Below are 22992 nucleotides of genomic sequence, written 5' to 3' on the forward strand. Positions count from 1 at the left end.
TCTGTGTTATGCTTGTTTCTTCTCTATCAAATTTGAAATACGACTGATATTGATTTTAGTTAACAAAATTCCTGTTGAATTCACGAGAACCAAGTAAAGAGTGTGTTAAATGCCTTAATAACAAGATATTTAAAGACGTAATATCTTCTAAAAAATAATTATATAATATTGACTGGCATAGAATGAGATACAAACCTATATTGCCCGATGTGAATCCAATATTGTCCAAGCCGAAGGCGCGGGCAATATTGGATTCAGAGAGGGAAATATAGGTTTGTATCTCATTCTATTGCCAGTTAATATTATTATTATTACCTATATAGTAAATTGTTTCAAAAAATTTCCCCAAAATCTGTGTTGATAAATTTCCCCAAAATCTGAACAATAAAATTTGACACATATAATTTGCCCAAAATCTTTCCAAGGGTCTCTATCCAATGTCGCGAAATCGCTTGGAAGAGATTTTTCAAGCAGATACTCACGGAATACAGCAACGGCCTGTTTCGTAGACTTTTTGGTATTTTCAGTGTCTTTGTCACTATATTTTCAAATTCGTCTGCACCATTACTAGCGAATCTCTTAGAAGTAGCCATTTTCTCACGTCACATACCGGTACACACTGCGCTGCGCTGTATAGAGCCTCGCTGCGCTACAACTGCGGTCTCTTCACAAACTGGTTCCAACCGGATTTCGCGAATATTGCCCGCTGTTAAATTTACACACAAAGTCAATGGGAAAACCGGAAGAGAGAAAATACGGCACGATATTGACCGCTGCGAAATCAGAGAAAGCAAAATATTGATAATGATTGCCACGGAGAAACACTTCGTATAGGTAATAATAGTTTATATTTTGAAGAACGTCTATTAAACTGATCTCTCTGATTAAATCTGACAAAATAAACATACCATTTTGTTATAAATGCCTGCAAGATATTTGGGGGTATATCATGATTAAAATATTACATTGAATTCAGATCTAAAAGTGCTTTAAAATGTGCACAAAATTTATTTCATAATTTGAAATGTCTCTAGCCCTACTTGCCCCCCTCCAAGACCTTACCCCCGCTCACTCGCTGCGCTCCCTCTCCGAGTCTACCGTTTTTGCATTCTTCCAGGTTGGCAAGTTTGTCATTTTTAGATATGAGTGGTTCAACCTACCTCATTTAATGCCATTATTAAAATTCTCATGAAATTTACTTGCAAAAAATTAGGCTAATTTTGTAAACATCAAAGGATCATTAGCTTTGGATGACCTAACAAAAACAAGGCATAAGCGATGTTGTGTCTCGCCCACTTGTGAAAATGACCAGAAATATCGTGATTTGCAAGGGCACGCAACAGAATTGTATCAAAGGTCATTGTGAAATAAATTGGTGGAATAACATTTGTCATAAGAGTCTTGAATGTAAACTTTAACGTTGACCACAAAATGACCTTTGACCTTACCATGTGACCTCCAAACACAATAACATTCAGGTCTCCTGAGTAAAGCTACATGTACAACCCAAATTTTATTGAAAAGTGGCTTACGGTTGCAGAGTTATGTGTCATAAGAGAGTCTTGCATGTAAACTTTAACATTGACCTGAAAATTACCTCTGACCTTCACATGTGACCTCTGACTGCAGCATTACATGTACATGCAGGTCCTTTATAAAGTACATCTACCATCCAAGTTTGGTTAAAAAGTGACTTGTATTTACGGTTGCAGAGTTATATGTCATAATGTTCGTGACAGACGGACGACAACAACATTTGGATCCTAAGTCTCACCTCCACCTCTGGTGGGCGAGACGAAAAACGGGGCAAGTTCAAGGTGCATGACCATAAGCTTCGATATACTTTGTCAAGTAAGTGGTGACATTGACATTTCTTTTTCAAAACATGCCAAATGTAGACTCTAAATGGTTTTATTGAAATCCAGTTTACATCAATATGGGTTGTAACATTTTGCATTGATAATGATTCTGGAGAGAAAGTTTTATAATATATTCGGACAACACAGATATGTGGTTTAAGGATTTTGAAGGGGGTGCTCAACATTAAATACAGGCATTTCGTCTCCCAAAAACTTGACATGCGAATGAAAAAAAGTGTTCAGCAAAAATGAAGGTTATATAGACCTAAATTTTGTTTCCTTAGAACAAATCTGACAAGCAAAACATAGAGGGGAGGGGGGTGTTACTCCCACAAATGTACTAAACACCCACAAATGTAATAACACTTTACCCACAAATGTACATGTAACAATGTCACCCACAAATGTAAAAATGCACTTTACCCACAAATATAATAACTTTTGATCGCCCACAAATGTAATAATGACTTTACCCACAAATGTAATAAATTTGAAGGGATTATTGGCGAATCTGTTCTCAAATAAAACCCTATAGTAATGTGTTCATATAGTGCAAAGTCACATTCTTTCTCCAGACCTGCTTATATAAAACATTTAAACAATCTTCCAAAGACCCCATAATCAATTCTTCTTAATGTTGAATAACTGTGTGTGTGTATTTGAGTTTTTTCAGATGTGTATCAATCTGATATGATTATTTACGTCTGGGATGGACCTTTAATGTCACCATCCGAAAGACGTGACCAGGGTTCGAATCTCGAACCTCTGCATCAATTTGTAACTTCCCTACGTAGCTTGGATTACAGGTGCACGCCACAATGCCCAGTTAACATAGAAATATAGCAGTCTTTACTCAAGACCCAGATATTTCAAATAACAAATCATAAAAAACAAAACAAAATATGATAATAATAAAAAACAGATCCACTGTCTTATTGATGTTGAATAACATGGAAACATAAAGTAGTCCATCCCTAGACCCAGTTATTTCAAAATAATTATCCTATCTAAAATCTTATAAAAACAAGTGGAACGCCTCTGGCAGTCTCGCCTGCATTACGCGATTTAATATAGCAGCAGTGCTAACTTTGAAAACTACTATAAAATAATCATTCACAAAAACACCATTCATATAATGACATAATACCACGTTCATTGACCATAAATGACATTTGAACAGTGACTTAAGACTTGTCAACTACACCCATGTCCACATTTCATTCACTCTATCCATAAACTTTCAAAGTTATGACGGCAATTCAACAATTACCCCAACATGGCCTAAGTTTATTGACCTTAACTGACCTTTGACCTTGGTTTTGTGACCTGAAACTCACAGGGGATGTTCAGTGATACTTGATTACGCTTATATCCCGAGTTTTATGAACTAGATCTATAAACTTTCAGAGTAAGGATGGTAATTCAACAAATACCCCCAATACGGCCAAAGTTCATTGACCTTAAATGACATTTGACCATGGTCATGTGACCTGAAACTCGCACAAGATATTCAGTGGTACTTGATTAACCTAATGTCCAAGTTTCATGAACTAGATCCATAAATTTTCAAAGTTATGATGGTAATTCAACAAATACCCCCAACTTGGCCAAAGTTAATTTACCCTAAATGACCTTTGACCTTGGTCACGTGACCTGAAACTCGAGCAGGATGTTCACTAATACTTTATTAACCTTATGCCCAAGTTTCATGAACTAGGTCCATATACTTTCTAAGTTATGATGTCATTTCAAAAACTTAACCTTCGGTTAAGATTTTGAAAATAATTCTCCCAACATGGTCTAAGTTTATTGACCCTAAATGACCTTTGACCTTGGTCATGTGACCTGAAACTCAGGCAGGATATTCAGTAATACTTGATTAACCTTATGTCCAAGTTTCATACACTAGGTCCATATAATTTCTAAGTTATGATGTCATTTCAAAAACTTAACCTTAGGTTAAGATTTGATGTTGACGCCGCCGCCGCCGCCATCGGAAAAGCGGCGCCTAGTCTCGCTCTGCTATGCAGGCGAGACAAAAAACCAGAACAACAGAATCTAAGACCCAACAATCCTTCAAACTAAGAACCTATAATAAAATCTCATTTGAAAATACATGATCTTTGAATTTGAAAATCAGATATTGCATTACACAAGAATTGAACAAAATTTAAAAGGTAATGTTTGTTGCGCATATATACATGTACGGATATAACAGACCCGTTTGATAACTCTTAAATTTGTCACTTTTATTTCAATGTACTTATTAATTGATGAACTCTAATGATCTCTGTGTTGTTTTCCTTTCCCTTCTTTGCAACTCCTTTCTTCCTGTTGTTTGTCTTTCTCTATCCATCTCTCTTCCTCTCTTTCTTTCTATTGTTGTAGATACTACTGCTTTTTTCCCCTTATGGCACAAGTCATGTTCTTAAAGGAGAACTATATTGATTATGAATGTGGTCTTATTATATGTCAATGGAAAGGTAATGATGTGGGGATTATCAGTGGGTCATAAAAAAATAACGAAAATAATACATAAGGTGAAAATCGCCGATTAAAAAACGCTCAAAATGCCTCTCCGAAATATGCCTCGCATCAGTCTCTGAATTGACTTGAATTTGATGACGTCACTTTCTGTACGACATGCGTGATTGGCTCTCCCACGTGAAGCTCCACTTGCATGCAAAACCTGTTGCGAGGGTACGTTTTCTCCACACTGTCACTGAATACTTCGATCACGAAATGAAAGAAAACCCAGAATTTTATCTAGATTTGGATTTTCAAATTGATGATTTTGAAGATGAAGAGAATGATGATGAAATGAACAACAAAGTGACGTAGTTGGAGGTAAATTGGGGGAATTACGCCGAAGATGATGAGTCGGACAATTCAACTTGCAACACGATCACATGCCGATTCGCTACCTAACTCATGCAGCTGCTAAGTGCTAGCTACACCGCGCGGGCCAAATTGAATTCATGAAAATGAATTACCACACTGTCCAGACAGAGTCTCTTACCTCTGTGACTATGAAGAAGGAAAATAACGATAAAACTGTACTTACAAACAAGTGAATGTAATCCGAACCTGAAGGCAACTCAACGAATAGCAGCAGACGATATGCACCGACGATAAACTTCATGTGGCTGGGATAGATCGTCACTCGTTCTGTTAGATGTAATTTTTATCTCATTAATTTGACAAAATTACGAAACTCTGGGAATTATTTATCTATATAAAAATATAGTAACATCTCGTATTATTTTTTAAATTACGATAAAACCTTTTAAAAGCTCGTATATGTGATCGTAATCAAAATCACAAACATGCCGTATTGCTTGCTTGTCTTGGCTGAGAGAGTAGATCTATGCACGTGTTGCACAGCTCTCAATCAAGCTACGCATGTTGGGGATCTTTTACATCTAATTTCAATTTACCTCAACGTTTTCCTTCAAAAAACGTTTTATCGTAATTTAAAAATTATACGAGATGTTACGATATTTTATATAGATGAATAATTCCCCGAGTTTTGTAATTTTGTCAAATTAATGAGATAAAAATTACATCTAACAGAACGAGTGACAATCTATCCCAGCCACATGAAGTTTATCATCGGTGCATATCGTCTGCTGCTATTCCTTGAGTTGATTTGCCTTCAGGTTCGGATTACATTCACTTATTTGTAAGTACAGTTTTATCCTTATTTTCCTTCTTCATAGTCACAGAAGTAAGAGACTCTGTCTGGACAGTGTGGTAAGTCATTTTCGTGAATTCAATTTGGCACGCGCGGTGTAGCTAGCACTTAGCAGCTGCATGAGTTGGTAGCGAATGGGCATGTGATCGTGTTGCAAGTTGAATTGTCCGACTCCTCGTCATCGATTCCCCCAATTTACCCCCAACTACGTCACTTTGTTGTTCACTTCATCATCATTCTCTTCATCTTCAAAATCATCAATTTGAAAATCCAAATCTAGATAAAATTCTGGGTTTTCTTTCATTTCGTGATCGAAGTATTCAGTGACAATGTGGAGAAAACGTACCCTCGCAACAGGTTTTGCATGCAAGTGGAGCTTCACGTGGGAGAGCCAATCACGCCTCTCGTACAGAAAGTGACGTCATAAGAAATCCCCAATTTCGCGGACGTAATTCTGCGTGTTTGAAGCATTCAGAGAGAGAACTTTAAACTATCAATTAACTGAGTTCCATCGGTCTCCATGATAAATGATGTACACCATCGTGTTCTCCTTATTTTCTCCTTTGATTTGATATATGATTCTCCATTTTTACGATTTTCAATATATTTCTCCTTTAATGAACGATGAGTATATACCGGTAAATGACAATCTGAAGTGGCTGCACAGAAGTGTTGTTAGTGAAGGTGTTATTAGCGCTAACAAGTCACTGACAAATCAGCCACTAACACCATGAGCAGAATTAACGCACAGAAAGCACTGTCAGGCACAGGTGTTGTTAGTGGGTTTGAGCCTTATATTTAGGCAAAATCTATTGTGATGTACAGTAGGCTCATTGTATTATTTCCATTAACAGGGGCTCGGATTTGCGACAGAGATTCTTACTTTGGGATGACATTGTACCATTGTGTTAATTACTGAATTCTGATTATCTTAAAGATCCAGACCAGACCCGAAAATGAAATTGATAAATTATATACCAATCGAAAGCTTATAAGCTACTAAATACACCAAGGTATGCTTTATGCATTTTCACCGCTTCCCAGCTGAGTATTTTGCTTAAGAATATTAAAATTATCGGGTTTCGAACCCTGCTTAGAAAATAGGCTTTATTGTGCTTTTCACCTGCCTCGAGACCGTGACGTCACGTTGTGTAAGAAGCGTCGTGATTCCATAGGTTTGTACACAGAAAAACTGGGTGATTTTTTTGCTTTCCAGATAACGCATTCCATTCTCTTCACTTCTATCACAGAGGGATATCACATATATTTTTACCCACAAGCTTGAATTTATGAAATCTGCAGTTTTGAACTAGTTTTTGCCATATTTTATTTCCTGCTTATTTGGCGCAGATTTCAATTCTATCTGCATTTAGATTATGTATAACAACTTTTCCTGACATAGCAATTTAGGCCCAATAAGAGCCAAACAAAGAAATCACAAAAAAGGTAGTGAATAGTTGTAGGTTTACAACAATTTGAACAGTGAATAATTTCGAGTGCCATTGTCATCTGAAAAAAAAAAAAAAATGGATTCATAACATGGAAATGGAAGAAAATACCCAATGCTTTTGTACACAAACCTATGGAATCACAACCCTCCTGACACAACGTGACGTCATCATTTCCAGGCGACGTGGGGGTGCTCAATCGAAGCGTACTTTGGAGGAGCAGTTTCTTTGATTTTTATTTAATATTTTTAACTATTGGAAGGAGATATATGTAATATTTTTGGTATATTCGTATTGTATGAATCATTACCTTTATTTTGATATATGATTGTTTTTACACCGGTCAGGGTCTTTAACCATAGTAGGTCCCCAGGTTCTGTTTTAACATAATTCATAGACCTTAACATCGATGAAAAATGATCTAATGTATGAACGGCAAAACTCAATTATTGTTTGATAGGGGGAGGCTATATAGGTTTGCTCGTAGAGTGAAAGAATGACTTCCATCTATGGAGGTGTGCATGTATATAGGAAAGCAGGATGTGAAGTATAGTCATACAAACAATTGAAGACTAATTAAAAAAAAAATGAATTGAAAATATATGATAGAGTTTTGCATAACTTCCGTAAAAATTATATATGACTTACTGCAGTCGAGGTGATGATTGCATTTGTAATTTTCCCACTTATTAATTTATATATATGAAGTTATGTTCATTTAAACTGAATTTGTCCTTACAGTGGAAATTAGATATGACCACTGCTTCAGTAATCATCATGACCATTGACAAGTATTACATAGGCCTACTTGTTGAAACATACATTTACCAGTTCATGGTAAAATCAGGAAAAGGGGAATGAGGTATGGGACCTTTTCTATTTATGGCTTTTATTGGTTTTGCAATCACAAACATAATCACAACATGAATATATCGTTGGTATACTTAATGGGGAAAACAAGGTAATAACAGCAGTAATAATAAGTTATTAATAACAACAATCATGAAAAAGGAAAATGGGACTTGGCTTCGTAATTCCATTCTAGGATATTCATGGTGGCATGGATAGGCATCAATGTTTTCAAAAATGCTGTACAGTTTCCACTTCATTCAGTTCATTATCTTTCTTCATTATTTTCCATTGAAGAATTCTCTTATTGATTGAAATTACAGTCTTCACATCTAATTCCATTCCGTTTTCTGTTTGCTCTCTAAAGCACTGGCGGATCCAAAGCAATAATGATTTTTTTATGTAAACATGCCAGCCATTTTTACCCATGTGTGTCCCCCCCCCCTTGGAAGCAATTAAGGACCCTTTTTTTACTTGTCAATTTTTGTTGGGACAATAATACCTTAAATATTAGATGTACCGTAAACCTTTTTTTTTTTGGGGGGGGGCTTATCAAACCTTTTCTCGGGAAAATGTGCCATTTTAGAAGAAAATGGATCTGCCCCTAGGCTGGACTACCCTTTTAATTCAATCTACGTATATTTTAAAGCACTTGATATAAAAAGGAGACTGGTTTTACACAAGACACCCAAGAGATATTCACTAACATTGTCACTATCGGTGCCCTTGGCACTGTGTTAGTGAATAGTTCAAACATTAGCGCTAATGTTAGCTTTTGTGCGACCTTGTAATGTTACTCTAACAGTGCTAGCTAGTGATTGGGCTAACATTATCCTTCTGTGCAAGCAAAACCTCGCTATCAGTGCTGTTAGTGCTCCCCTCTGCTCTCCCCCCTCTCTCTCTCAATCTCTTTCCTTTCTCACATTTCTGTTCTATCTCTGCTCTTCTTCTCCTTACACATTTCTGCTGAACGTACTCTCACGATTTTTAGTTTTGCTTGATAAATTTGATGTATATTTATGAATATTCTCATTTTATATACATGTATAATAACACCAACTGTTTATATCAATTTTGATTATGCATGGATAAAAAAATCCTGTTTCCATCCACATAGGCAAGTTTGTTTTAAATATTTTAATTTTTTAAGCACTGTGTCACTATGCAATTGATTTTCATATAATCTTGTACTTATTTTGTAAAATATTCTGCAATTCAGCCTTTGGCTGCGAATGAATTTGAATAAACCATTACCATTACCACTACAACATTCATTCACACAGTATTTGAAGAACACCTTCCAGTCTATCATCAAGAGTTAATATCAGAATATTCATGGTGTTAGTGGCTGATTTGTCAGTGACTTGTTAGCGCTAATAACACCTTCACTAACTTGCGCTCAAGAAACAAATCACTCTTAATAGTTCCTGCTACCAATACCCAGTCTTATTGTTCACGATCTTTTCATTCCACATCCCCTCAACTATGGAACAATCTACCACAAAGTATAAAACAAGCAGATTCAACAGAGAAATTCAAATCCATGTTAAAAACCTACGTTTTTGTTAAATAGCATTTGCATGTGGAGCCCCTCAACTGTCTACAGTCTACTGTAAACTATACAATTACTTATTCTTTGCTGAAATTCCTTCTCACTTTCTATTATTTCCTAAGTGCTCAGAGACATGTTTTGTGATAAGCGCTATACAAATAATGTTAATTATTATCATTAAGGGACCTAACCAAAAGGCATAACATTTCCCTCTGAAAATCTGAATAACAGCAAGTTCTTGCTGGCTAGTAAAGTAATCAACAGAAATCAAAAGTATAACAGCTTATCAATACAATTAACTTATAATATACCATTAAGATTCAATACTTTTTAGCATGTGCCTCGTAATTATATTTCCTTTTTTTTCTAAGTGATAATATCTAGTCAATCATGACCTAAATGTTGTCAATATGCTCTTTAAGTAATTCAATTGTGCATATATCTGCTTTGTGAAATTAAGCAAAACTTTAGAATATCGTAAATTTCTAATTTTCCTTCTATTTTTGATGAAATTTTAGTGTTATGCTTGTTAGGATTTTTTCTTTTTATTTATATCAACTGTTTGTTGTTAATAGAATAAAAATAGTAAATACGAAAATACAAAAAAATTGTCACAATTCATGAAAACCAACTTGAAAGTGCAGCATTAAAAATTAAGTCCCTTACGTTGATCCTCCACCCGATCCAGTACAGTTTCAACTTACAACTCTGGCTATATACAACCCATGCATAAAAAAATAGAATTATCACTGAAGGTGATTAATACCCTCGCTGTACGCCATTACCAAAGCAACAGTTTTAAACACATGAAAAAATATGTCTGCCTATCATTACCCCAAGACCAATGTGTGAGCTAAATATCACTTAAAAACAGATGAGGTAGTTCAAATTACAAGATTTTTGCCTAATTTTTTTGACATATAATATGTTGTTACAATGGCGACACAATTTCTAACACTTGGAAAAATATGCCCTGCACATCTTTACCTCAAAGACCAATGTGTGAGCCAAATTTCATAAGAATTGGTTAAAACCTGATAAAGTAGTACGAACCACAAGATTTTTACCTAATTTGGGCCATATATTATGTTGTTACCATGGCTAGTTGATTTCCGACACTCATGAAATATATGTCTTGCACATCTTTACCCTATCACCAATATGTGTGCCGAGTTTCATGAGAATTGATTAAAAAGTGAGGAAGTGGTTCGATGCGCAAGATTTTTACCTCATTTTTGCCATAATAAACACAATGTCTGACGCATACTGAAAATGGGTCTTGCACGTCTCTACCCTAACACTAATATGTGTGCCAGGTTTCATGAGAATTGGTTTAAAACTGACAAGTTTGATGCAAAAGATTTGCAACGGACAGACCGACCAACCGACCGTACACTGATTCCTAATGTATATACCCCCTTCAAACTTTGTTTGGCGGGGGTACAAAAATCATTTAGTCCGGAATTTTATATTTGACAAGTAGGATTTGGTGAAAATATTGATACTATTGATCAATGTATATCAATTTTCATTCAGCAGGTCGCCTGAATAGCAAAGTGACTTTGATACTCAATGGAAATTCTGTCAGTAAGAAAGTTTACTTTTCTGTCCTTTAACATTTAAATCGCTGAGAAACGCTTTCAATGCAACTTGGTTACTATTGTTGTTGCATTAGCTGTAATAACAAAGCAGGATACAAGGAGACAGTGAGTAGGGAAAATCAAATCAAATCAATCCGAACCATTTTAAAGCACAAATCCTTGGTTTTATATTAAGTCAAAATTTATGGATATTTCAGTTAATTCCAATGGAATTTTAAATTTCACACCGTTCCATTTTTGCTATGAGTGATGCAAAATATCAATAAGAGTTTTTGTCAAGGCAGATGGCAGTTTCAATAAGTTGTTTGCAAGTTTTCTGCTAGGAATTTCCACTAACCTTAAGTTGTTGCATCTTCATGGTAGCATGGTGTTGCTGCTGTTGTGGTGGTGGCGCCTGAGCAACCTGTTGTTCCATAGGACTATTCAAGAGTTGTATACGAGTAGCATTCCATTTACATGTAAATGGCATGCTGGCATTATGGGTAGCTTCAACCAATACATGCTCGCCAATCTTGGGCATGGATCCTTTTGGGGTGCTGCAGATATGAATATATATGCAATTACATACATGTTAGGTACTGCAAAATCAGAATATCATAAAAAACAGACTTCTCAAGCTTTTCAACATGCATTGATTGGAGTAAAATCGCATGAATGAACAGAATGCTAGAACAAAATAATAGACCCGAAAAAGACAATGAATGCTAAACGACGGATTGCGATTGGCTATCAAGCTAAACAAATGAAGCTTAGTAAACAATCATTTATTGAGAAACTAAAATGATACAAGGAACTCTTCTGATGCCACATAATGGGGTCAGTAAGATGAATATATGGTGGCTCAAGCAAGCAGGTGAGTGCAACTCACAGCAGATGGTAGTAGTTTGGCCATTGCTTACCACTTGAACAATATTGTTCATCTAAAGCCTATGGCTCTGGTTGGAAGCATTATCAAGAAAATAAATTATTTCAGTGACACATGTTTGCTTGATTCCCAAAACATTGTAAACTGATCATTCAGCTCCAGTATGAAATGTGTTAATTCATCCATTTCCCTGACTCACTTTGTTTGAAAGAAAACATCTTCATCCACAAAGCCAAATGTATCATTTAGCTTAGTGACCGTTCCAGTAAAGACTCTCTGTCCTCCTTGTGTGGCTTTGGTTGTTCGGTTATTAAATGTTAGCTGAGGGGTTATACCTCCCTGAGAACCTGCTGCCGCTGCAGCATTCTGGGCAGCTGCTTGTTGCTGAATGAAGAAAAAAAAAAGATAAATAAATATTTTGAGTTCAACTAAAACTATTAGAGCAATCTAATGAACATTAATGAGTGTGTCAAGTGAGTATAAGAATGCAGGAGTCTGATCTGCAAGATAAGGAACAGACCGACTCAACCAACCGATCCCCAACCACCAGTATACGCCGATTCCTACATACCACTTGAACACTCTGATTAGCAGTGGTATAATGAATAGAAAAAATATAATATATAAAATAAAATAAGCAAGTAACAGCAGGGGCGACATAAAATTATATGCTATATACAATGAAAAATTTTACTGTGGTTGGCCACTAGACACATTAATTAAGCTTGTCTGGTCAACCAGTAAAAGTATTCCATCTTGTATCAACATCATACTACCACCAAGACTTCAATACCGTCATAAAAAGGGTTCAAAATGTCATACCAATATTTGTAGTTTTTATAGTCATCTATGCATTTTCATTCTAACGTTAACGAGTTTCATTATGTGTTTAAAGGTCAAGTCCACCTGAGTAAAATGTTGATTTGAATGAATAGAGAAAAATCAGACAAGCATAATGCTGAAAATTTCATCAAAATCGGATGTAAAATAAGAAAGTTATGACATTTCAAATTTTTGCTTATTTTTAACAAAATAGTTATATGAACGAGCCAGTTACATCCAGATGAGAGAGTCGATGATGTCACTCACTCACTATTTCTTTTGTTTTTTATTGTTTGAATTATACAATATTTCAATTTTTACGAATTTGATGATTAGGACCTCCTTGCCTGAAGAACAAAATGTTAAAATAATAGAACTCCACGTGTTCAGGGAGGAATGAAACTTCATTTCACATGGCAATGACGAGAAAATCAAAATATTTCATATTTCATATAATAAAATACAAAAGAAATAGTGAGTGAGTGACGTCATCGACTCTCTCATCTGGATGTAACTGGCTCGTTCATATAACTATTTTGTAAAAAATAAGCGAAACTTTAAAATGTCATAACTTTCTTATTTTACATCCGATTTTGATGAAATTTTCAGTGTAATGCTTGTTGATTTTTTCTCTTTTTATTCAAATCAAGTTTTTGTTGGGGTGGACTTGTCCTTTAATTGTCCTGCTTTTGAAAGTGAAAGGAAAGCTTTCATTAGAGGGTATTATTTTGTCAGACCAAACGTGATTAAAATGCACAAGCTGTTTAATATGCGAAATACAAAAGACTTGAAAAATCTGTCAAGATTTTGTAAATTCATTATGTCTAAATTTTAATATCTTAAGTGTAGTTGCTGTCTTGGTTACTTTCTCGTATTAGGGCATGATTTCAGATTTTGTTGGATTGCACCTGCACATGCTCAGTGGGGTACCGGTCTCCAGATACTCTCTGGCATGTCGGGAGTGGGTGGGTTAATTTGTGCCCGTTTCTATTTCTATTTCTATTACTGCTCTTGTATTGTACATATGTTTATTATCATCATGTTTGATTTTTTTTTTTCTTTCTTTTTATTAATCTATTTTTTTTGTTACCTTGGTATTTTTTTCTTATGCCTATTATTGCCATTGTTGTAAGTTGTTATATTTCTTCTATGCCCCCAGGAGGGGCCGTCAAAGAATAAAATAATTGTCATTGTCATTGTCATTGTTAAGCTGAAATAATAGGTTGATTGGGCATCTTAACATATTTAATGAAATCGGATAACTGAAATTATAGCTTCAAATGTTACAAAATCTCTCCTTGACTCAAAGCCTGAGCTTTATCACTATCAGGCCTGCAAGTGAAAACCAATACATAATGGCATTGCATAGCTGCTTTCTACCACTCAAAGCTTAGCTCCACTCCAGCTAAGCACTGCCGTTTCATGGGGAGTTTTGTCAGTGATTTCCAACAACTAATTTGCTCTTTGCCAATCAGATGCAAGGGTTAGCAGTAGTTTATAAAGTCTTTCTGAAAATTAATGACTAAACTTTCCATGAAACACTCCGAAGACTGCCTGTAAACAATGTGGTGTTGTGTGAATAAACAAAAGAACATGAATGCCTCACACGTACTTAACCGCCCATAGCAGCAGGTAGGAGGGCACCAGCCCCCACCAGGATCTAGCTAGGAATTCCAGTGGGTGACGCAAAACTGTTCTTATTGAAATTATGTACTCGGTTGTATTTGTTAAGATCTCTTTTTTATTCTTTTATATTTGCTGTTGTTTGTATATCCAAAGGAACTATCGCTGAGCTAGCGCCATGAGCGTCTCTGGATGGTGTGTGCGCTCAATAAGATATCACAATTATTATTATTACTATAGGCTATTTACCAACTCAGCGGAGCGCGCCATTAAAGCCCTATCGCGGTAGGTCGCCGAGCAATCTTGTTAGCAACACTTGTGAGCATCGTCTTGCTCACTCTCCAAAATGTCTGTAATATTAAAATCCTAAAACCTAATGGAATCATTAAAATTTAGTAAGGCTATGAATGTTTATCATTTACATTGAATATCAGTGTACCAACATTATATCAAATTTGCAAACAAGTGTGGGTAAGATTTCGAATTACCAGTCATTTCGATGGGTGATATAATAAGCCAAAATTTATGCAAATATAGTATCAATTTTATATAGCATTTCAAAATCCTTATTTTCAATATCTTCATAATTTTTTATTGTTTTAAAAAAGCATTTTATTACATTTACTAGAATTTTCCAGAACTGATAACGTTGGTAGATTATTTTTTCTTATCTTTATAAGGAAATGGCAGGCCTTCGAAATCAGGTTAATTTTTTTTCATTTCTATAAAAGAAAATCGATTCGAACTACTATACCAACTGTTCGCCAGAAGAAGGGTTATCATCTCATATAGTTGTGTAAATGATAACAATAAATCTTAGGAGTGTAGCAATCCATGTTGGATAACAATATTCACGATGAGTTTCGTCATGAAGATAGAAATCAAGTTCATTCTTAGCACGCGAGCCGCAGAATGATAAATTTTAGCTTGCACAGACGGGGCAGATCCCCAATTGTGTTGGACAGGATTATCTAGTCCCATACTGGTGTCGGGTGGTATATTCCACGTACCTTTTCCCCTTGCGATGACCATTGTTCAGTTTTAGCGCTGAATTTTGATACTCAATCTGTGAAATTAATAGTTTACTGATATAGAAAATTACTCGGAATATACCTGACAAATAAATGATTTCATTTTCGAGAATTATTATTTCTTCCCTGAATTACAAAAAGTCACACTTTAGTAGGTGAAGAATATAGGTCAAGAAAACATTGACTGTATATAGTTAACAAGTGGAGCGCCTCTGGCAGTCTCACCTGCATCACACGATTCAATATAGCAGCAGTGCTCAATTTGAAAACTACTATAAAATAATTATTCACAAAAAGCACCATTCATATAATGATACAATACTACGTTCATTGACAATAAATGATATTTGACCTTGATCATGTGACCTCAGACTTGTCAGTGATACTTGATTACCCTATATCCACATTTTATAAACTAAATCCATACTTGCCAATTTTAGAAAAAAAAAAGAGGAATCAATTTTTCAGAGTAACGAGTGTGTGACATTTTGCGGGGGAAGGGTGTGGGGGTACCCCCTGCCACGCCCACGGTTAGACATTTTTGGAATTTTAGAACGTGAAACGGGGGTTTTCCTTCACTTTTGAAGTGCCTTTTACCTGTCCACAAAGAAGAAAAAAATCTTAATTTTGTCCCAGTGTAATGAAGCATGAAACAGGAAAATCAACAGGATTCCTTTCATGAAATTGTACCAAATTTTTAGACTTCAAAAACATGTAGATCTATTTCCATTACAATATTGTACTGACTGGATATATCCTGAATGAAAATTTGGATGAGATTGATAAATGATAGAAGTGAAATAACTGGATATTTCTCAGAATACTCATTGTATTTCTGATTAATTTTGGGTTTGCTCATTTTGACTTTATTTCAAGAAAACAGACTACTAGTAACAGTCTAAATGCACATGTAACTTACACATGAACTTAGAATCTATGCAATTGCAAATGCACCGGTACGGTACTCACTCATTGTCATAACCCAGGGAGCTCCGGCCCGCGAAGCGTGCTGGAGCTCCCGGGGTTTACGCTGTCACTGTGTTGTACTGCCCACTGCACTGTCTGTATAACGATTGGAATCACAGTCACATTCACAATCCAAACGATGCATTGGCGACGTATCCACTTTCCACACACTAAATTTGTAATTTTTGGCTTTAAAATTCCACGGAAAAACTATATCCTTTGGCCATTAGCATTAGACCGACGATCGTTAAGCTGGATCTTACGTTTGCACACGTATTATGCACTTGTTTAATGCATGCAGCGCGGTATACTCGCGACGTCGCAGCATGCATTGTATTTGCACGTGTTGTCGCTCTAGCTGTGTTTGCACGCGCTTCTGCAATGTGCGTGCCATATGAGATAGGCAAAGTGAAAAACTACGTACAAGAGTGTGTTCAGTTGGTGGAAAAATAATGCTATTTGGGATATCGCGATATCCAGGTGTCCGCAAGCTTCAGTTTTGTCTAACCTTCGCTCCAGCCGGTTTTTCAATATTATCGATGTAAAAATCAATGAAAATCTGAATTATGGGGTAGATATTCGTAATGCGGAATTGGCAATAAAAAATCGGGATGATTCCGCCAAAATCGGGATGGTTGGCAAGTATGTAAATCTATCATCTTATTTTATAAACTAAATCTACATGTATAACCTTATCTCCAAAATGGCCAAAGTTCAATGGCATTCAATGACCTTTGACTGTGGTCCTGTAACCTAAAACCCGCAAAGGATGTTCAGTGATACTTGATTACTCTTATGTCCAAGTTTCATGAATTAGATTCATAAACTTTCAAAGTTATGATGGTAATTCAACAGATACCCCTAACATGGCCAAAGTTCACTGACCTTTGACCTTGGTCATGTGACCTGAAATTCGCCCAGCATGTTCAGTAATACTTGTTTATTCTTATGTCTAAGTTTTATGAACTAGACCAATAAACTTTACAGTTATGATGGTAATTCAAGAAATACCCCCAACATGGCCAAAGTTCATTGACCTTGGTCATATGACCTGAAATTCGCACAGGATGTTCAGTGATACTTGATTACTCTTACGTCCAAGTTTTATGAATCAGATCCACAAACTGTCAAAGTTATGATAGTAATTCAACAGATACCCCCAACTTGGCCAAAGTTCATTGACCCTAAATGACCTTTGACCTTGGTCATGTGACTTGAAACTCGGGCAGGATGTTCAGTAATACTTGATTAACCTTATGTCCAAGTTTCATGAACTAGGTCCATATATTTTATAAGTTATGATGACATTTCAAAAACCTAACCTTCGGTTAAGATTTGGTGTTGACGCCGCTGTCGGGAAAAGCGGCGCCTAGTCTCACTGTGCTATGCAGGTGAGACAAATATGTTATCCAACAAAGGATTGCTACACTCCTAAGATTTATTGTTATGTATCATTTACACAACAATATGAGATGATAACCCTTCTGCGGTTGAACAGTTGGTAAGAAGTTTGAATCTAACGATTTTATTTTAGAAATATAACAACAACCTGATTTCGAAGGCTTGCCATTTCCTTGTAAAGACAAGACAATATAATCTACCAACATTATCAGTTCCGGCAAATTCTGGCAAACGTACCAAGATGTTTTTTTTAAGAAATATAAGATTACCTATATATATAAGGATTGTGAAATGTTATTTACGCTATATTGTCATCACTTTTGGCATTTTGTATCAAAATGACTGATAATTCGAAATCTTACCACACTTGCTGGTCACCCATGGGTGCATTACTGCCGCTGTGTACAGGAAAATTGAAGGCATGCAAAATTGCAACAAACTCCCGCAAATTTCATAAGAGGATTTACAGAATCAAGTCATGAAACTTACCGAACGATGTGAAGTCAATTCCCCCTAATATGATGAATATCCCTCAAATAGCGTCATTTCCCAAATTTTTTGTTTAATGAGCTAAAGATGGCACGCGATTTATCTTCATATTAAAGGCACTACAAGGGAAAGACTAGGCACAAAAAAATATTTTACACGTAAATCGATGCAAAGCGTTACGGGAAGTCGGCAAAGTGTCCAATCTTTTTACTGGAAAGACTTTGGTGGAACGTTATTTATTGACAAACTGCTTCGTTCAAGGTACATAGAATTTTCTATATTTTTTAAAAATTTGTCATCGCTTTGAATGTTTCCAAAAAGTATTATCGTCAGCAAAAATAATATAAAAAGTATGTTTTTTAAGTTATTGCATTTATTGGTGTTTATTTTTTATCAAACAATCATGGGAATTGCACATACAATGAATTGAGAATCTAGTTTAAAAAATACCGACAAGCTGAATTAAGGTTGTGAATTGTATTAGCGCCACCAAGGACCTTCCTTTTATTTCCGTGGAAGAGGCATGCGAAGCAACTTTCCAGGCTGAGGTAAGCGATTTTACTCTTTTTTATGTGTTTTTTATATAAAAAAATATTTGTAAAATTGAAAATGGAACGCTTTTCACCAGAAAAAGCCCTGGTGAGTAGTTGAATGAGTTTCGGCTAACATTATTCGTGTTATGAAGCGATGTTGACCGACAACTCTAAAATCCATTGCGTAAACACGTTTGTAGTGCGAGGTTAGTATAGTATACTAACCTTGCAATACGTGTGAGTGCTTGCTGGTAAATTTGGTATTTGAGTTTGTACATACCGATAATCAGGCCTGAGAGTGGGCCTTTTAAAAAATATCTGTTTTTTGTGAACGTAGGGAGCGAAGTGACCAGAGTCTCGCACCCAACGGCCGAGGGTCCAGGGCAACGCCCCGGAACGGGTCGAGGGGGCAAAGCCCCCCAAAGGTCATGGATTTGGGGGTTTTCAGAGGATCTAGGAGGCATCTCCTCAACACCATGAAGTACCTGGAATTTGCTGTATAAAAGGGAAAGAATGTGTTTCTGATGCACAAAGTGCTTAAATTCACCAGGAAATATACTTTCATTGGTAGTGCATGCAACAATACCTCTAAATTATACATGTTAGAGGTTTATGAGATTTTTAGTTCAATATTTCTGAATCAAATGCACAATATGAACATTAAATAATTCTATAGTAAAACTTGTGAGCATTATACATGTGCTGCTTGATAATGCTCCAGCCGCCATTCGCGTACTTGACTTCCTTATTACACCACGTAGTAAGCTTTACCGGGTTCCTCAATTTTCCGTATGCACTCACTTGCCACCCTTCCATCCACTGATTTTTCAACCCACTTCCAAGTCCATTTCTCACGAACTGAAGCGTTGATCCCTTTCACCCACGCCTCTTCACCTCGATCAAGAAATTTTCCGTTGAAAAGCCATAATTTTTCACAAACTTTTCTTTTTTTTTTTGCTCGCACGAAAGAACTCCCGTATTGACAAATCACCGTAATCACGCCTAGCGCTAACCCAGGGAGCTCCCGCCCGCTTTGCGGGCCGGAGTTCCCTGGGTTATCCTAGTGCCTGCATGCATGCATGAATTGAATGCAGCCATTGCGCGCGCACCGAGTGCACGCTGTTTCCTCCACTGCAACGCGTGAACGGTCTGGTGGGTAATACAAAATGGCAGCGCCCATGATCAATACCGATCGTGTGCGATAAACTTCAAATAGCCGTCGAAGAATCAAGTTTTCGAATGCATGACGGCAATTTTCATGAAAAGTAAAGACAGCAAGTTGCCAGAACTTATAACTTTGTGTGAATTTCGGCGCAATGTGCCCTTCATTTTCTAGCAATATTTGCGAATAAGGCATTGAAAATAGACACCCTAACCCCCCTTAATTTTATACCGGATTTACATCGATCTCAGAGACCACCTATGTTGGTGAAAAAATATCGGGAACCCGATAAATATCGGGAGAATCTCAGGCCTGCCGATAATCAAAGTAAATGATAGCATTCATAGCCTTACCAAATTTGAACAATTCTATTGGTTTTTAGGATCTTAATATTGCAAACATTATGGAGAGTGAGCAAAACGATGCTAACAGGCATTGCTAACAAGGTTGCTAGGCGCGAAAATCAGATTTAGCTCCACCCCCTTTTTACAATGATTTGGAGGGATTAACGTACATGCTTAGAACAAAGTGTGGACCTTGGGGTGTTGACAGACAAATAGCAGGGATTAAAACATTTTTGGGGCACAGTGTAGGGTCTGTAAATCTAATGTATCATGCTTCTAGCATCTCTAAAATGAATAACACTTCAAGCTCTGCTGACCACAGTAAACTGTGAGGGGCTGAAGTGCTCAGTGCAGGTAAAGCCAACAAGTGTTGGGCAATGGGAGTTTATGCACACTTGCTTTATTCTGTTTTTTCCCCCTATCAAACTGGGGGCAAGACTATTAACATTTTGTTATGCAAACTTTATCTTAAAAACAATTTATTGCTTCAGCTATTTCCTTTTGTCAGAAGGGGGGGGGGTGGAGATAAGAGAAAGAAATTGAGAGTCAGGGCATGGACAGATGAATCCATGAAGAGTAGAAAAACAGAAAAAGAAATTGGTTAAGAGTAAGAAAGAAAAAAATAGGAGACAGGAGAATGGAAGGTTGAGAATCAGGGATGATGGGGGGGGGGGGGTAGGGCTAGGAAACATGAAAATGGAAGGTAGGATTGCTATAAACGATAGAATATGCCCTGTTTTTACGACTTATGTAGAGGATGAATACGATTTCACTGTACACTGTAAGGCCCTCGAAGAACCCCGAAATAAATTATTTAAAGGACAAGTCCACCCGAACAATAAGTTGATTCGAATAAAAAGAGAAAAATCCAACAAGCATAACAGTAAAAATTTCATCAAAATCGGATGTAAAATAAGAAAGTTATGACATTTGAATATTGCAATCACTAATGTTATGGAGATCCTCCGATTGGCAATGCGACAAGGATGTGTGATGTCACATGTGAACAACTTTCCATTGGATGAACTATAAAATATCCCCAAAGTGTCTCTTTTTTGCTTTTTCTTATGATGATACAAACTCTTCATCCATGATGTATTCTTTTAAAATCTGTATTACATGCTCTCCTTGAGAAAGAACACATGATCTACTGATAGATAAGGAGGCAATTTAATTGAAATATATACTAAAGTAATGGGGAGAGTTGTTCACAATCTTTGTCACATTGCCAATGGGGGGATCTCCATAGCATTAGTGATCGCAATATTCAAATACTCATAACATTATCATTATTTGTCTGCTTTTTTTTTCAAATTTTCGTTTATCTGTTTCTTTGATTTGTCTGTTTCCACACAAGCTATCTTGTTCCAAAGGTTTCATTCTCCTTTAAGCAGGGCCTGCTGGGAGAACAGTTTTTGGAAATGAAGTTGCTACACTGGGTAACATATGACATTATCATTATTATTATGAGTAATACCGATTGGAATGCTAAGATACTTTTCTTTATCATTTTTTTACACTCGATTGCCAGATACTTTTTGATATCCTGCATAGTTTACATGTATCTTCAACTTTTAAAATGTTTTTAATGTTAAATGTTCACTTAATTTTTGGGACCTTGTATGTCTGAACAAATAAATGACTTTTACCTGTTGTATGGCAATATTTTGTCTTTGTTGCATGGTTTGCTGTGGAGTAGAGTATGATGTTGTAGCTCCTGTTAACCCATCACTGCTCACCATAGATTGACCATAGACAGTGGTAGGGGTACCTACTACACCAGGCTGGGCACCTAATAATGACTGGTTCTGCTGTATAAAAGTCTGATCTGATATCAAAAAAGTAAAAATAACCACCATTTGCAATGGTATCCTCACTGTCAAGACTATGCATTGGTACATGCACATCAATTCCAAAGAAGAAGGTAATAATATTAAAATTAACTCTGAAAAAGATCTTAATATCATAAAGAAATTGAAACTAGACAATAATAATATCCATACAGAAATGAGAATGTTACCAGCAATATTGGAAATTTCTTTAACACATCAAATACATAACATATATTTTGGATTCCTATGTCAAGATAAGGTGGCCAACTACAAGTATTAAGTCTTAAAAAGAACTTACTTAGCCCAGCACTTGCAGCACTAACATGACTCCATGGAGGGTCTTTCCGGGTGTACTGAGACATATTACCCTCTGATTCTTAACAAGTTTCCTAAGAATTGAACAGGGAGAAAAAAACATGAAATTTTCATTATTGTACTGTCATTTTTTTGTGGTGGGGGGGGCTGTTGGTTGATAAACAATTCCATGACAAAGTCTGATAATTTGAGCAATATCAAATCATTTTATACCAATGGATAATCCAATAAGTTATTGAATCGTTCATAAGTAACTTATTCATGATTTGGGGGGTCCTTTTCATGATTTGAAAGAATTTTTTTTTTATCAGCCTCAATCAAGATGGAAGTTGCCAGTTAGGTCTATGAGCTATTGCTTTAGGGAATCCGTCCAAATTATCATCAGCGGCGCGCCGCGGGGTTCCGGGGCAATCCTGCTCGATGCTCATTGCGCGCTATGCAGCTTACTCGTATCACAAAAGTGGTGCAGGATCCTGCGGGAAGACGATTTTATCTTCTCAGATGCGCTTCAGCGTCGCGCCATTTAAGCAAACTCCCATAATTTTTTGTTTTAAAGATAATCATACACACAATGAAAAGTGTGTAAAATTGTGCCCTGTAATATCA

At 36.3% G+C, this 22992-nt stretch overlaps 1 protein-coding gene across 1 annotated transcript; it reads right to left on the reverse strand.

Annotated features, from left to right (window-relative positions):
* Positions 1–7251: 7251 nt before the first annotated feature.
* Positions 7252–22461, reverse strand: LOC129281781 (cell division cycle and apoptosis regulator protein 1-like). Its single transcript, XM_064113134.1, has 4 exons — positions 22370–22461; positions 21889–22067; positions 12068–12252; positions 7252–11539 (listed from the first exon to the last, which is right to left on the reverse strand). The coding sequence occupies exons 1-4, from the start codon at positions 22431–22433 to the stop codon at positions 11323–11325; spliced, it is 645 nt and encodes a 214-aa protein (XP_063969204.1). The 5' UTR covers positions 22434–22461; the 3' UTR covers positions 7252–11322.
* Positions 22462–22992: the final 531 nt, after the last annotated feature.

The sequence above is a fragment of the Lytechinus pictus genome, chromosome 18 (genome assembly GCF_037042905.1).
Source record: "Lytechinus pictus isolate F3 Inbred chromosome 18, Lp3.0, whole genome shotgun sequence".
Lineage (NCBI taxonomy): Eukaryota > Metazoa > Echinodermata > Echinoidea > Temnopleuroida > Toxopneustidae > Lytechinus > Lytechinus pictus.

What these genes read in the sequence shown, in the direction of transcription:
- LOC129281781 (XM_064113134.1), bottom strand. Translation starts at nt 22,433, where the DNA reads ATGTCTCAGTACACCCGGAAAGACCCTCCATGGAGTCATGTTAGTGCT. An exon ending in AAAATATTGCCATACAACAG is followed by an intron (nt 12,253 to 21,888) that starts GTAAAAGTCATT and finishes TTCTTCATTCAG; the next exon opens with CAACAAGCAGCTGCCCAGAA. An exon ending in GATGTTTTCTTTCAAACAAA is followed by an intron (nt 11,540 to 12,067) that starts GTGAGTCAGGGA and finishes TCATATCTGCAG; the next exon opens with CACCCCAAAAGGATCCATGC.